This window comes from Triticum aestivum, chromosome 1D, assembly GCF_018294505.1.
Source record: "Triticum aestivum cultivar Chinese Spring chromosome 1D, IWGSC CS RefSeq v2.1, whole genome shotgun sequence".
In the NCBI taxonomy this organism is placed as follows: domain Eukaryota; kingdom Viridiplantae; phylum Streptophyta; class Magnoliopsida; order Poales; family Poaceae; genus Triticum; species Triticum aestivum.
Window position 1 is genome coordinate 372,227,070 of NC_057796.1, and position 11,216 is coordinate 372,238,285.

General features: G+C 45.5%; 1 protein-coding gene across 1 annotated transcript; it reads right to left on the reverse strand.

Moving 5' to 3' along the window:
* Window positions 1-3,207: 3,207 nt before the first annotated feature.
* LOC123182166 (actin-7) lies at window positions 3,208-6,785 on the reverse strand. The gene is made up of 5 exons (XM_044594643.1): window positions 6,633-6,785; window positions 5,550-5,631; window positions 5,069-5,462; window positions 4,378-4,991; window positions 3,208-3,535 (listed from the first exon to the last, which is right to left on the reverse strand). Exons 2-5 carry the CDS (start codon window positions 5,604-5,606, stop codon window positions 3,470-3,472), a joined length of 1,131 nt encoding a protein of 376 aa, XP_044450578.1. The 5' UTR covers window positions 5,607-5,631; window positions 6,633-6,785; the 3' UTR covers window positions 3,208-3,469.
* Window positions 6,786-11,216: the final 4,431 nt, after the last annotated feature.

Genomic DNA, 11,216 nt, shown 5'->3' on the forward strand with positions numbered 1-11,216 from the left:
AAGCCAAAGCTCAAGACATTATCGAGCTTACTTCCCTGCCCACTCTAGGTGAGTTATACGAGCCTGGTTGTCAGCGTCATAGAGATGAACTGCAGAGTATCTTTCAGAGGCCTGAACCAAATATGAGTCAGATGCTAAGTATGATGAAGCCATTGCCGCAAGATGCTGAATACCCAAAGGAATTCGTTGTGAAGGACCTCGAGTACTTGCCACGCACATTATACCATATTCTGAGGCGTACTCTATGGCCGATCAAGGGACATTCTTCTGAAGCTAAACTTGAAGGAGCCATGAAGACGTTGGTATTTTATATCATCAATGGCATCAGATTCAACACCCAGGATATCTTCATCAGACAACTAGCTGCTTCTGAGATTGATCTGTTTGGCCTGAATTTCTATGCTCCATGGGTGATGCGCCTGATCAAGCTCCATTCCACTATTGACTATCAGCCTTCAGTGCGCAACCACATTGTTTTTCTGCCTGAGGTTGATCTGTCCATTGAAGCCATCTACCTCGAGCCTGCCAAGAAACCCCTACATCTTCAGAATGCTGAACATCAAAGCTTCACGCAACCAATGGAAGGAATTCTTGTCCCCAACGTTGCAACCCCCGCTTATCCTCTGGCTGGAAATATGAGAGTGCCACATCGTGCCCACACCGAAGCCACTGCAAGTACGATTGCCCAAAGGCCTCGGAAGCGCTCTCGTGTACTCAATGGCCGAGAGCTTCTTGTGGCCTTGCATCAGAAGCAGGATAAGCATCATGACTGGCTAAAGCGTCAGATGCAGAGTATCTTGGTGGATGTCAATCGCATTCGAAACTTGGCCACCAAGAACTCGTTTGTTGCCCATGAAGCCTGTCGGCGGTCCTGGAAGAGTCTCACAATGCTCTGTCTTGAAGACGATCTTCGCGAAGATGGCTTTACAGAGAATTTCAAGTTTGATTCCAGGACTCCACCAAATGCAAGCCGGCGTCGCACGCCGTCTATTGAAGACTCTGAACGTTCGTCTTCGGCTGCAACAGTTGTTGCGAGAGTCGTCGATGAAGAAGACGACGCCACTTCACCGACCATGGATGCACTGCATCTCGACACTGCTTCAGGCCCGTCTGCACCACCGAACTCCAACGTCGACCCTGCTCCATCATCCACTCCTGATGGGAACGAGTAAATACTCTATGTCTTCAAACCTTTTTGTCATTACTGACAAAAGGGGGAGAAGCTTATGAGTTGATAGTCTTCAAGCGGGTCCTTATGGGTGGTTGCATTTTTTTGCTAAGTCTTTACAACTCTCGTCTTTTGATACATTTGGTTCTTTGAGTTGTAACACTTAAACTCGATGGTCGTCTGCTAACTTTTTTCTGCTACCTTGTGATGCGATGATAAATTCCCCATGAAGCCATTCCGTAGACGTCCATTTTTCATTATGCATGTCATTATTTTCGTTATCTTTTTATATGCATGATGAATTGTCTTCATAAGTTGAAGAGGATCTCCACAACTAAAACCTTCCATGTGCATTTACATTCAAAAGCAAACTACTTATATGCACATCTTCAGGGGGAGCGTTTTGCTACTTATGAAGATAATCCCTTAATCCTTAACTTTCACATACTTTTATCCCCGTGAAAACTTCAACCTGTTTGTCATCAATACCAAAAAGGGGGAGATTATAAGTGTATCTAGTGCCACCCCTAGTTGATTTTGAAGTATTGACGACAAACTTGGTTGAGGGACTAATGTGTTTGTGAGAATTGCAGGATAACACATGTAGTGGTCCCATATTGATTCGGTTTACCTACCAGAGATGACCCCTAAAAATGTGTGAAGACATTGAAGACAATGGTGGTCTGTGAAGTTATTCGCAGTGAAGAATATGACATGAGAAGACATTCACGTGAAGACTATGGAGTGCGAAGACATAGTTGTTTCGTAGTTTCCGTTTCTTCTTTGTTGAGTCATAGGAACCACCATACTGTTAAGTGGGGTCCAAGTGAACAAAGTCAGAGTGACTGATGTGATGCTCAACCAAATCCTATGTCTTTGAGCGAAGACAATGAGAGCAAATCTTATACAGAGCTGGATGAGTCAGCTTTACTTGTAGCCCAAGTCAAGCTGCCGCGTGTGTTTGAAATCTGACCGTTGGACACGTGTCAGTTCCTTAGTGACCCAGGGTCATTTCAGACAAATCAGGTCGGCTTGCCTCCTGGCTATAAATAGCCCACCCCCTACACCATAAATTGGTGGCTGCTCGGAGTTAGTGCACGGCTTTTTTCGTTTGAGAGCAACCCACCTCCGAAGCATTTGAGAGAGAGATCCTTGCGAGGACAAAGCCCAAAACACCCAGAGCCAAAGAGTGTCAGGCATCACTGAAGTCTTTCTGTCCGCGTGATCTGAAGACTTGTTACACTTGAGGATTGTGAATCCTCCAGCCAGTTAGGCGTCACGTTTTGAGCATCCAAGTGCCATTGTGGATTGCCAGTGAACGAAGTCTGTGAAGGTTTGGAAGTCTACCTTGAAGACTTAACAGAGTGATTGGGCGAGGACTGTGTGTTCTTAGCTCAAGAGGAATAAGGTGAAGACACGGTCTTCTGAGTTAAATCTCAGTCTCCCTAACCAGACGTACAGTTGTAACAACAACTGGAACTGGTTTATCAAATCCTTGTCCTCACCAAACAACTGGTTCTATCCTTCCCATCTCTTTACTTTATAGTTTGTCTTCGTGAAGTCATTGCCTGCTTGCATGATCTGATTGTCTTCACTGTGTGAAGACTGTTATTGTCTGGCTTCATACTATCTTCCATCCTGATCCATACTACCTAGCTGCTGATAGTCTTCGTACTTTCACTTCATTGCTTACTTGACTGTGGCTTGTCTAGTGTAGTCTACCTTCCACTGCATATCAATAGGTTCATTTCTACTGTTTGTCTTCAAAGCCTCCGTATTTTGAAGACTATAATAAAAATCGCCTATTCACCCTCCCTCTAGTCGATAACTAGCACTTTCAACAAGGAAGGATTGGCTCGACCTCACATTCGACCGAAAGTAGTTTAGTTAAGCTTAGCTTAGTTTAAATTTGTGTTTTATGTTTGGTTGTGCAAAACTATTTATGTTTATGTTTAAATGCATGCTACCTTCGGTTCAAATTGCTTTGAGTTTGATCAATTTGAAGTTTACTCCGTTAAGTTTAAGGGATCGGCTAGAAAGAAAAAAAAATAGTGGAGTATATATACCCTACTAAGGGTTTTAGTCCGTCAACTTATAAGGGATCGGCTAGAGATGCCCTTAGGCAGCGTTTGGAATACACATATGTTCCATTCATTATTTCATACAGCAGGAAAACGCCATGCAAGGCCATGCTATTGTGCCTTTGAGGATACACATCTTCTACAAAACACTAACCATGTACTCCATGTACTATATATTCTTGGCAGCAAGTCCCCTTTGTAAACAACCTTCACCGACTCTTTAGAAGCACTTCATGTGGACAATGCCCGGACCAGACTCATCGTACTCTGCCTTGGAGATCCACATCTGCCAATAGAAACAAATTGATGTTAAGAATCGATTTGGAACAACGCACCGGATCCGGTCTTAGAAGCACTTCTTAAACAGCCTCCCCTCCACCAGGCTACTGGCCTATTCTTTGGTTGCAAAAGCAATCATAGCATATTACAGATTTCGTAACCTCTTGGAAGATACTCCCTTCGTTCACAAATATAGGATTTTTCGACAAAGGGTGAATTTTATTTGCTCAAAATGAAGCATCAAGGCGATACAAACAGATTGAGCATGCACACCCAGCCTGTACATAGCGCTAGGATGCACACAGCCAACACCAACACACGCACACAAAAGACACTTCGACAAATAGCAAAGTCATATAAGACCAATGCTATACGTAGGCGAAGAAAATAAAATGTTTTGGATATTTCAATATGGAGTATATACGGACTAAAATGAGTGAACAAACACACTAAAATGTGTCTATATACATCCGATACAGAGAAAAGTTAGAACATACTATATTTGTGAACGGAGGGAGTACTATTTTTTTCATATTCTGGTAAAATGGCATACTAGAAATATCTAAAAGTTCAAGCAGAGGATATGGCCATCTATGTTAATTAGAATATTATAGGCCAATTTCCTAAAAATATGAATTAAATGTATATTCAGATTGAATTCTCTAAAATAGTTAATGCATACCCTGCCAACCCAAACTGAAAGTGGATCATGAATAAGGATTCTAAGTCAATCGTCAGAAAAACATGCTGAGAAAAAATTACCCCGAAGAGCGCTATAAAAAGTTGTCGAGAAAAGATAGGAGTAATGTATATGCAACTTCCACAGTTGAGAGGGGGAAATATACTAACCTGCTGGAAAGTGCTAAGAGAGGCCAAAATAGAGCCACCGATCCAGACACTGTATTTCCTTTCAGGTGGTGCAATAACTTTAACCTTCATACTGCTAGGAGCAAGGGCCGTGATCTCCTTGCTCATGCGATCAGCAATTCCAGGAAACATGGTAGAACCTCCACTGAGAACAACATTACCATACAGATCCTTTCTGATATCGACGTCACACTTCATAATGGAATTGTATGTCGCTTCGTGTATACCAGGAACTTCCATACCAACATGAGATGGCTGGAACAGCACCTCGGGGCACCTGAACCTTTCTGAACCAATTGTAATAACCTGACCATCAGGCATCTCATAGCTCTTCTCCACAGAGGAGCTGCTCCTAGCCGTTTCCAGCTCCTGCTCATAATCAAGGGCCACGTAAGCGAGCTTCTCCTTTATGTCTCTGACAATTTCCCGCTCAGCGGTTGTTGTGAGGGAGTACCCTCTTTCTGTCAGGATCTTCATTAGATTATCCGTGAGGTCCCGGCCAGCAAGGTCCAAACGAAGGATAGCATGAGGAAGCGTGTATCCCTCGTAGATTGGAACAGTGTGGCTCACACCATCACCAGAGTCAAGCACAATACCTGCAGGAAAAAAATTGTCACTGCCCCTATCCAATGAACTTCAGTGACAACTGTTGCAAACGAGGCGACAGACATACCAGTTGTTCGACCGCTGGCATACAAAGACAGAACGGCCTGGATTGCGACATACATTGCTGGGCAACTGAAGGTCTCGAACATGATCTGGGTCATTTTCTCTCTGTTGGCCTTGGGGTTGAGAGGGGCCTCAGTCAGCAACACAGGATGATCCTCTGGTGCGACACGGAGCTCGTTGTAGAATGTGTGATGCCATATTTTCTCCATGTCATCCCAGTTGTTGACAATGCCATGTTCAATGGGGTATTTCAAAGTCAGGATACCTCTCTTTGCTTGAGCTTCATCGCCCACATAGGCATCCTTTTGGCCCATACCAACCATGACACCGGTATGGCGTGGCCTTCCTACAATGCTAGGAAAGACCGCCCTGGGTGCATCATCACCGGCAAAACCAGCCTGCAAAAATTAGGATTGTGATCAGTTAGTTTGGGAGAGCATGTTTTTTTTTATGTTCAAAGGATTTTGTGCTGAATATATAACAACCTTGACCATTCCAGTGCCGTTGTCGCACACGATAGGTTGAACATCCTCATCAGCCATTTGTCAAGTTTCCTGTAACAGAAATCTGCAATGGTACATTGGTATAAGAGCAAGTTTCTGTATAAACGTCTAAACTGTCAGAAATGCTTCTGTAAGCAAGTAAACCCATGGTATCAGCGGTTCAGAGTGCTTGAAAGTGACAAAGGTACACATATAACTGTCATCTGATGGGATAGAGCAATTGAGGAACATCATCGGATTATAGGCAACGTGTTAAAGAATTTCCTATAATCCAAGCATCAATTTAGAAATTTGGCATTAATTTTTGAAGCATAACGTGTTAAAGAATTCAGTATTTATCTATTTATTTAGTTGAAAGTTTTTCTCATACAATTTTTCATCAAGAGTTTATAACAGCACTAGCTGGCCTAATTCCCAAGGAGGCGGATAGCCAAGCAAAACACCAAACATGCAGCTAGTCGAAGTCGGCGTGCCGCGGCTAAATTATCAATCAATAATAATGCAGAGTAAGACAAACTCGGGCCCTTAGTCTTTCCCGATCCCAATTTCTTAAGCGAATCGCACATATCATGACATCACGGGTCACACAAAGTTTAAGCATGGAAGCATTAAAAAACAGTATAATTCGCCTCGCTGTCTCGCTAGTGCTAACTGAAGATATTGTCACGGCACGGCACTAGAATCCGCGCATCGTCGTTTCTAGAAGACGAAAAACATTTGGAGGCAAGGGGGAAAAGAAAACCCCCACAAAAGCAAAATGAACAGTTCGCAATTATCTCCAGCAACGCCAGGGAGCCCGCGCGACGAACACATCCTCGGATCATCCGCTCACCCCGGAAAATTTCCATGCTCCGGAAGGGATCACCCACCCACCGAGCAGCGAAATTCGCCCACAGCACAAGAAACGGAAAAATTCGGGAACTCAGGAGTAAACCACAAAAGGTTCGCCGATCGAAGCAGAGGCTAGCGAGGCGATCTACCTGGGGGGCGAGTGGAAGTCGACGGATTTGTGTCGCGGATCAAACGGGTTGAGGAGGGAGCAGGGGTGGGGGAGGGGGGCGTCACCTGTTCACGGGGCGTGGATGGCGTCTGGAGGGCTCTGCTCGGCGGATGAAGCGAGGTGGACTGCGGCGAGAAGAAGGAAGGAATACGGCGGATGGCGTAAAGGCGTTGGTTGCCCTGGGAGGTGCTTTATACGCGTCCATGCTAGAAAAGGCACGCCGCCCGTAGGAAACGGCCCCGGTGCCGTGACCGAGTTTCGGGCCTCCGCTCCGCTCTGTGCGTTTTACGCCTGGGTCCCTCGTAGTGTGCGTAATAATGTGGAGCTGTGCCAGAGATTTTGCGTCTTTCCCCTTTTGTTTTTCTATAGAAAATAGAAATTAAATGGCATGGTAAATGTTTCCCAAGAACATCGAATGGTGCATGGTTTTCTTTTGATTGCATTTAGGAACGGTCGGGGGGTCTAAACTCAGTGCTGCATATTCTTTTGAGTCTTTTTTTTTGCGATAAATCTTCCGATCTAGTAGCATTCATCTAGATTGCCATGTTCAAAATGTAGGAATTTTTTAGTGTCTTCCAAAACATTATATACTACATTTATTTGGTTGATGAATGAAATCATACAGAATTGGTGTATGAATGATTGGTACAAATATTTGCAATTGAACTTGAGGAAATTTACTCAAGGAGCTGGGTACAAACTATACTGGAATACAGTGTGTATATGTACACTAGAACACTAGAATTTTTTGTCTGGACACAATATATGCTTGGAATTGGCTAGGCTATTTACAGGTTCAGCTCTGTAGATTGATAGGTCTACACGGTTTAAATAGGAACCATATACTATTTACACGTGGCATATATCTCATATATATGTGCTTAGGGACCAGGAATTTGACTCGAAAAATAATCGGTTATGATCGTGGTTGGTTAATTCGATTAGGAGTCTAATTGAATTCTATCCGGATACGGATTTGAATTTTCAGGAAACCAAGTATAAATATGTCCCTACCCTCTATCCTCAAAGACGCATTGCGAGCTGCACCATGGACTTGGCAGAGGAATTAGAGGGTAGACAAATATACTCGTGTATATTATTTTCTCAACACAAAACATGCGTGAAAACCGTGGGACTAATGTGGCGGTGAGATGCATATCTTGGATACGAGTTTTTTCAAAGTATGTTAGTTTCAGATCTGGTTCAACAAAGAATAAACAAGCACGATTTGTTACCTTTTACATGGGGAAAATTCGACTCAGACATGCGCCGACTTTCTATGTTGCACCGCACCAGTGTCCCTTCCTCTTGTATTGCTTGCTTTATTTTGCTCATCAACGACTTTCTTCTCTTTGCCATGCATGTTCGTCATTTTCTTTCCAGCAGTGGCAACACATTTAGCATCTACTTGGAAGCATTCGAGATGACGACGAGGAAGATAAAAAGAGGTGGGATGACATTCACTATCTTGCAAAAATGTGCTCCTGTCTGTGGTTTCTCAAGTGTGAACTTTTTCTCTTCCGAGGAGGAGTATTTGGGATCTTAAAAGAAGTAATTTAGCATCCTCAGGTGTGAGTAATTTACCTGCAAAGAGAAGGTGTGTTGCGGAAAAAGAGCGGGTTGCCGGATGAGCGTCGACTTATTTTTCTTGGAGAAGAAAACAATGCGCAGATTGCACGTGTGCTCCTGCTGTCCTGCGTGGAGCCTGATGGGACATGGAGCCACCAAGTCGCACTTGACGGTGGATGATGATGTGCGGTTTCGGCTGGCAGTACCCGGAACGAGAGAAAGCCAAAATCTGGAGTTTTGAAAGGGCTCCGACCTTGGCCTGTCCAAGTAGCCCAAGAAAACTTTCGGTGCCCAAAGTAGGCACGTCCACGTCGGCGCCAGCGAAATGTTCGACCTGTAGGTTCTGGACGGCGCCTTCGCCCGGCGGACTGCACGTCCCAGCCGTCGCCCGCATACTTTTTCTGCTCAACGCGCCCGGAGAGCTTCGGCAGGCACAAAGCCATTTCCGTTTTTGATACGCAGCTATGCTTTTTTTTCGAGTCACAACTATGTCGATGGAATTTTGCTCAACAAAATAATTGCTCAATTGGGTGAATAAATATATTTCTTTTTGCAAAAATAACTCAGGTATATTGTTACAGTCCGCATGAAGTACAAATCACCCAAAACATGATAAAGTTACATTGAGGTTTGTGGACCATCGAAAGACCACAATCGTACTTGTCAGCATCTATGTTCCTTCCTCTGAATCTCCACCAGACAGGGCATCGTCGGCGCATAGTCCCTCGTGTTATCTCGCAGTTCCAACATAAGATAGCCATTAGGCCCAGCGGTCATCCCCTCGTGAGCCCGATGATATTGCCAAGTTCTCTTTTTTAATCGGTGATGCTGACCTCTTTGGTTTCTTCACTTCCAGCGGTGAGACATAGGCCGGCGGTAGCGGCGGGGTCTTCTCGTTGGCCTCACCTTTCCCCTTATCTTCTGTTTCACACCCGAGATCCAACTTTTTCCTAGCCATACTATCTTTAGGATACTCCTCCACCTCAAAGTTTTCATTCGGCTTCATGGGATTAGTGGCAATATCATCCAATTCCTCTCCGAGATCGACATATTGGGAATTGTGTTTCCTATGGGCGGGATTGCGTCCTCCTGATTTGCCCCTTCCGCAAAAACACCCCCCTTGGAGCACGGCTTGTAGGTGGCGGATCATTTGAAGTCGTCCGCCATTGAGCATACATCCAACGACCATATTGTCTGTCCCCTGCTTCCCAAACTGCGCTGCACACTTCTCCTAACCGTGACCCATTAGAGCTCAAACTTCACGCCAAAATAGAATCTTTCGATATTTCACCTGAAACATATGCATCAACCCTCTCCTCCAACCGTGAGCGGAGTGAAATGAGTCAAAGATTTAGCCATCAACGCCCTCGCACACTCACATGATCTCCTTCACAATATAGAGTTTGTGCTAATTGGACTTCCTTCACCCTTCCAATGCGATGAGCAACTGATCAACCACCTCAGATCTGTGATGTAGGCCTGGAACCTATGTATTTGCACCCCAAACGTACAACCCGTCTAAGGTGATCGACGTCGGGTCTGCTCTCCCATCATAACTTTGACAATCAGGCCATAACCTCGGAATAACAATGGGCCACCGTGAGCAACTTTCTTACAATTGTTGGCGAATGCAGTATTTCAAAATTTTTATCTACGATCAGGCAAGATCTATCTAGGAGATGCATAGCAACAAGCGATGAGAGTGCGTCCACGTACCCTCGTAGACCGAAAGCGGAAGCGTTTAGTAAAGCGGTTGATGTAGTCGAACGTCTTCGCGGTCCAACCGATCCAAGTACCGAACGTACGACACCTCCATGATCAGCACACGTTCAGCTCGGTGACGTCCCTCGAACTCTTGATCCAGTTGAGGCCGAAGGAGAGTTCTGTCAGCACGACGGCGTGGTGACGGTGATGATGAAGTTGCCGGCGCAGGGCTTCGCCTAAGCACTACGACGATATAACTGAGGTGTGTAACTGTGGAGGGGGGCACTGTCGGTGTCAAAACCGGCGGATCTCGGGTAGGGGGTCCCGAACTGTGTGTCTAGGGTCGATGGTAACAGGAGACGGGGGACACGATGTTTACCCAGGTTCGGGCCCTCTTGATGGAGGTAATACCCTACTTCCTGCTTGATTGATCTTGATGAATATGAGGATTACAAGAGTTGATCTACCACGAGATCGTAATGGCTAAACCCTAGAAGTCTAGCCTGTCTGATTATGATTGGCCCTACGGACTAACCCCTCCGGTTTATATAGACACCAGAGGGGACTAGGGTTGTACAAAGTCGGTTACAGAGAACGGAATCTTCATATCCGAACGCCAAGTTTGCCATCCACGCAAAGGAGAGTCCTATCCGGACACGGGAGAGAGTCTTCTGTCTCTTATCTTCACGGCCCATCAGTCCAGCCCACGTCACATAGGCCGGACGCCCGAGGACCCCTTAATCCAGGACTCCCTCAGTAGCCCCTGAACCAGGCTTCAATGACGATGTGTCCGGCGCGCAGATTGTCTTCGGCATTGCAAGGCGATTCCTCCTCTGAATACTCCAAAGCAAGTCTCGAACACACAGAACGTGTCCGACTATGTAAAACAAACACCACACCCATGCGTAGAGAGTATAAATATCTCACAAGTCCAATCCACTAACAACTTTTGTACCGTGACATCACGTCGCCGCCCGGTCATTATTTCGAGCCGTTTTTTAGCCTTTCGCTCCATGTTTCAAGATGCGGTTTTATTGGCACGTCTTGTCAAAGCAGAGATCGTGTCCCCTTATTGCAGGATTCTCATCAATACGGGCGTGGGTAATCCAACCGTCCCGTCTACACAGCCCTTGGGGAATAGGCGAGTTTTAAGGCGAGTGGGGAGGCGCTTGATATTCGCTGCCTTTATAAGGAGATAAGGATTCACCCCTTTCACCCACGCCTTCTCTCTCTCTGCCCATCCATTCTCGAGCTCCAGCGCCCAAGCCTCCATCCTTTACACCTCAAAAAAGCACTCCGACCATGTCCGGATCTGGAGCGCAGGGCAAGTGGATGGTCTCCTCCGTCAAGGAGAAGGACATCACCAAGCTCCGGGA